Consider the following 3,095-nt stretch of genomic DNA (forward strand, 5'->3'; position numbering starts at 1 on the left):
AAAACATTAAAATTCAGCTTTGTTCATTTTACGTATCTGAAGACTTAGGTAGATTGATAATAGGTCCTAATATTCCACACTTTTCTGTCTCCATGCCCTGTGGTTTGAATGTCTCCCCATGCTGCCTCTGGGTATGGACTTGGGGATGGCTACTTAGGATGGCCTTGGCTAACCTAATTAGGCTTTCTTCCATGCTTTTCTTGAACTGCCCCAATAGTCTAGCCCAGGTTCTCATAGTGAAGGCAAGGGTCCAAAATGGAAGGAGAAAGGCATACTGCTTTTTCAAGTCTCTGTTAAAAATAGTTATTTTTGTCTTTGGCACTCTTGTTTTTTGGCCATAGTAGAAAACTGGTATTTCCCCATGGGAACAATGCTACATTTCGCAGGGATGCTTCTGACTTTTCATCTTCTACTTGATGGTCAGCATTGGTGGTTCTAGATAGTTATCTAGACACCGTTTCCACTGGATTCCCCTATTTAACCTGATGAAACAGGTCCTTTGCAGTCTGACTCTATCCTGTTTCACCAATTTTGTCTGTCATTACTAAGTTTACATTGTACATTCTAGCCACATATTTTGATAAAAATTTCCTGAATGTGCAGGGCTCTTTCTTACCTTGTTGTCTATGCTTGTACTGTTTCATTTATTTGGAAAACTCCTACTCCTGCTCTATACTCCAACTTAAAGGTTTTCTCCCACTTTCCCAAGAAGAAAAGCTGGTCTATAATATTTGCCCCAGGTATTTGTGATATGTATTATAATGGTGTAAATGCTAATAACTGTGTCTATCTTCAAAGTTAGTGTGCATGTGTGAAGCCCTGATGAATTTCTTAATCACCGTTTTGTTTTCTTTCATCTCAAATGGCAAGCACAGTGCCTCGTGTTGAAAATATATTTGTTAAAATGTGATTCAGCACTAAAGGCATAAATGAATAATGACATTGTGTTTTAAAAGCTGACATACAAGAATCATAAGCTTCTACTCAATGAAATTGGAAAGATTTAGAAGCAGAAAAAATGTTAAAGATTGTTTCAGTGATCATATTTTTACAGATGAGGAGTCAGTTGTTTCATGTTTTATATTTAAATGGATTCAGTGCTCACCATTAGAATTTCCTGCCATGGCTTGTTTGATGCCTTTCTTGATAACTGAAATTTAAGCCTTGAAGCTACTATTTCCAGAATCTAGCAAGTTCGATACATAAATGTTGTAAATGGTAGGAACTTATTGGATTGCATTTTATTTTTTCTAATCAAAACGCTGGAAACGGTAGTCTGCTGTCTCCTGGCAGTCTGGTCTCTCCTATTTGTAGATGATTTGCTGTTGCTACTAAATGCCTATAGTGTTCTTTTCTTACTCTTGAATTTCATCAGGCTACGTCTTCATGTTGATTATTTTTATAATCTTCTTCCAGAGTACATTTAGTTGTACTGATTTTGTAGATTTTGTGGTTTTTTACTCAGTAATTATTTATTTTTAAGCTAAGTGTACCTATTACTTGCAAAGTGGAAGATTATTTAATTTGAAGGGATTCTTTTTATGCTAATGTGTTTTTATTTCTCTCCTAATGTTTAAAATGTGAACATTTTGTAATTCAGTCACAGCCCTTAAGTCCAGGTGACTTCTTCCTTGGGTCTCAATTCCCTTCTAGACAAATTCTTTTTCTGGAAGGCAGTTGGCTTTTCATCATTCTTTCTATCTAAATAACATCCAAGCACAAATCCCACAAGCACAAATGTATGTGCCTTTTGGTCACAAATGATCTGAATTACGTTCATCATGAATGCTGTGGCCTTGGTGCCAAAAACGACTGAGACTGTGTTTATTAGAGAATGTTTTTTTAATTAGTTTACTGTGCTCTCTTTCTGGTACAATTATTATACTCACTGTCGCTATGATGCCAATGATCAGTTGGATTTCCCTCGCTTTTCTTCCTTCAGCACTTTATTCATTTGCTTTTTCTTCCAGACCTTTCTTTATTTCTTAGGCCTCTTCTCCACATTGTTGACTCTTTTTCAGCAGAATGGATTTTACTTCTCTGTTTTTATTTTGAACAAGATTTATTACTGTGTCTTCAGTTCTTTTCCTTAGTTTCGTCAAATCACTTTTCGTCTTCCATTTTATTTATAATGTGAGCTATTTCTTCCGATAGACCATATTCTTTTACTTTCTTTGAGATTATAAAGATGCTTGTGTAAACTTGCCTTTGATTTCTCAGTGGTAATGTGTCTGAAGTACATCTTTCACTTGTGTCACTTGCTATGTGAATTTCCTGCATGTTTGAAAACTGTCTATGCAGAAAGGCCCATTCGACCTCCCTACCTCTTTCTTCTCTGTGGGTGGGATATGAATGCCGGAACTCGGCAAATAAAAATACAAGACTTCCAGTTAAACTTGAATTTTAAATAGACAATGAATATATTTTTACTATCACAAATATGTGCCATGCAATATTTGGGACATACTGAAACTAGAATATTAGTGTAGTTCTTTAGAGTGCTATCTGCTTGCGTCTCTGGCTTTGGAAGCACATCTCTCCTTAGAGAGCTCAGAAACAATATGAGAGGGGGGCCTGATTGGCTCAGTGGGTTAAGCCTCTGCCTTCGGCTCAGGTCATGATCTCAGGGTCCTGGTATCAAGCCCCACATCAGGCTCTCTGCGCAGCGGGGAGCCTGCTTACCCTGCTCTCTCTCTGCCTGCTTCTCTGCCTACTTGTGATATCTGTCTGTCAAATAAATAAATAAAATCTTAAAAAAAAAAAAACAATATGAGAGATCACCATGCACTTAAATGGAGCATCTGAGCCCACAAAGTCTTTTATTCTTTTATTCAGTATTTATTTGTCTTTGGTTGATATGAATTCGCTGCAGGAGCCATTGGTGTTTTTCCTTTACTTTTGGCCTCCCTTGTTTTGATGTAGGCTTTGGGGCCAAAATAGTAGTAAAGTGGAATTGTGCAATCCCCTCATCAGACCTACTTTCCCTAGCATTTTGTCTCTGCACCGGGACCTCCAGTCCCCTCACAGCCCCCTCCCCTCCCCAGTCGTTGTTGATTCAGGCAGAAGAGTCTCCTCTCAGTCCTCAAGATCCCCTA

General features: G+C 37.8%; 1 protein-coding gene across 1 annotated transcript; it reads right to left on the reverse strand.

Annotated features, from left to right (window-relative positions):
• Nucleotides 1–1,609: 1,609 nt before the first annotated feature.
• On the reverse strand, nucleotides 1,610–1,783 carry LOC116583516 (NADH dehydrogenase [ubiquinone] 1 beta subcomplex subunit 1-like). The gene has a single exon (XM_032331586.1). It carries the CDS (start codon nucleotides 1,781–1,783, stop codon nucleotides 1,610–1,612), a length of 174 nt encoding a protein of 57 aa, XP_032187477.1.
• Between the last annotated feature and the right edge of the window lie 1,312 nt (nucleotides 1,784–3,095).

This window comes from Mustela erminea, chromosome X (genome assembly GCF_009829155.1).
Source record: "Mustela erminea isolate mMusErm1 chromosome X, mMusErm1.Pri, whole genome shotgun sequence".
Taxonomy (NCBI): domain Eukaryota; kingdom Metazoa; phylum Chordata; class Mammalia; order Carnivora; family Mustelidae; genus Mustela; species Mustela erminea.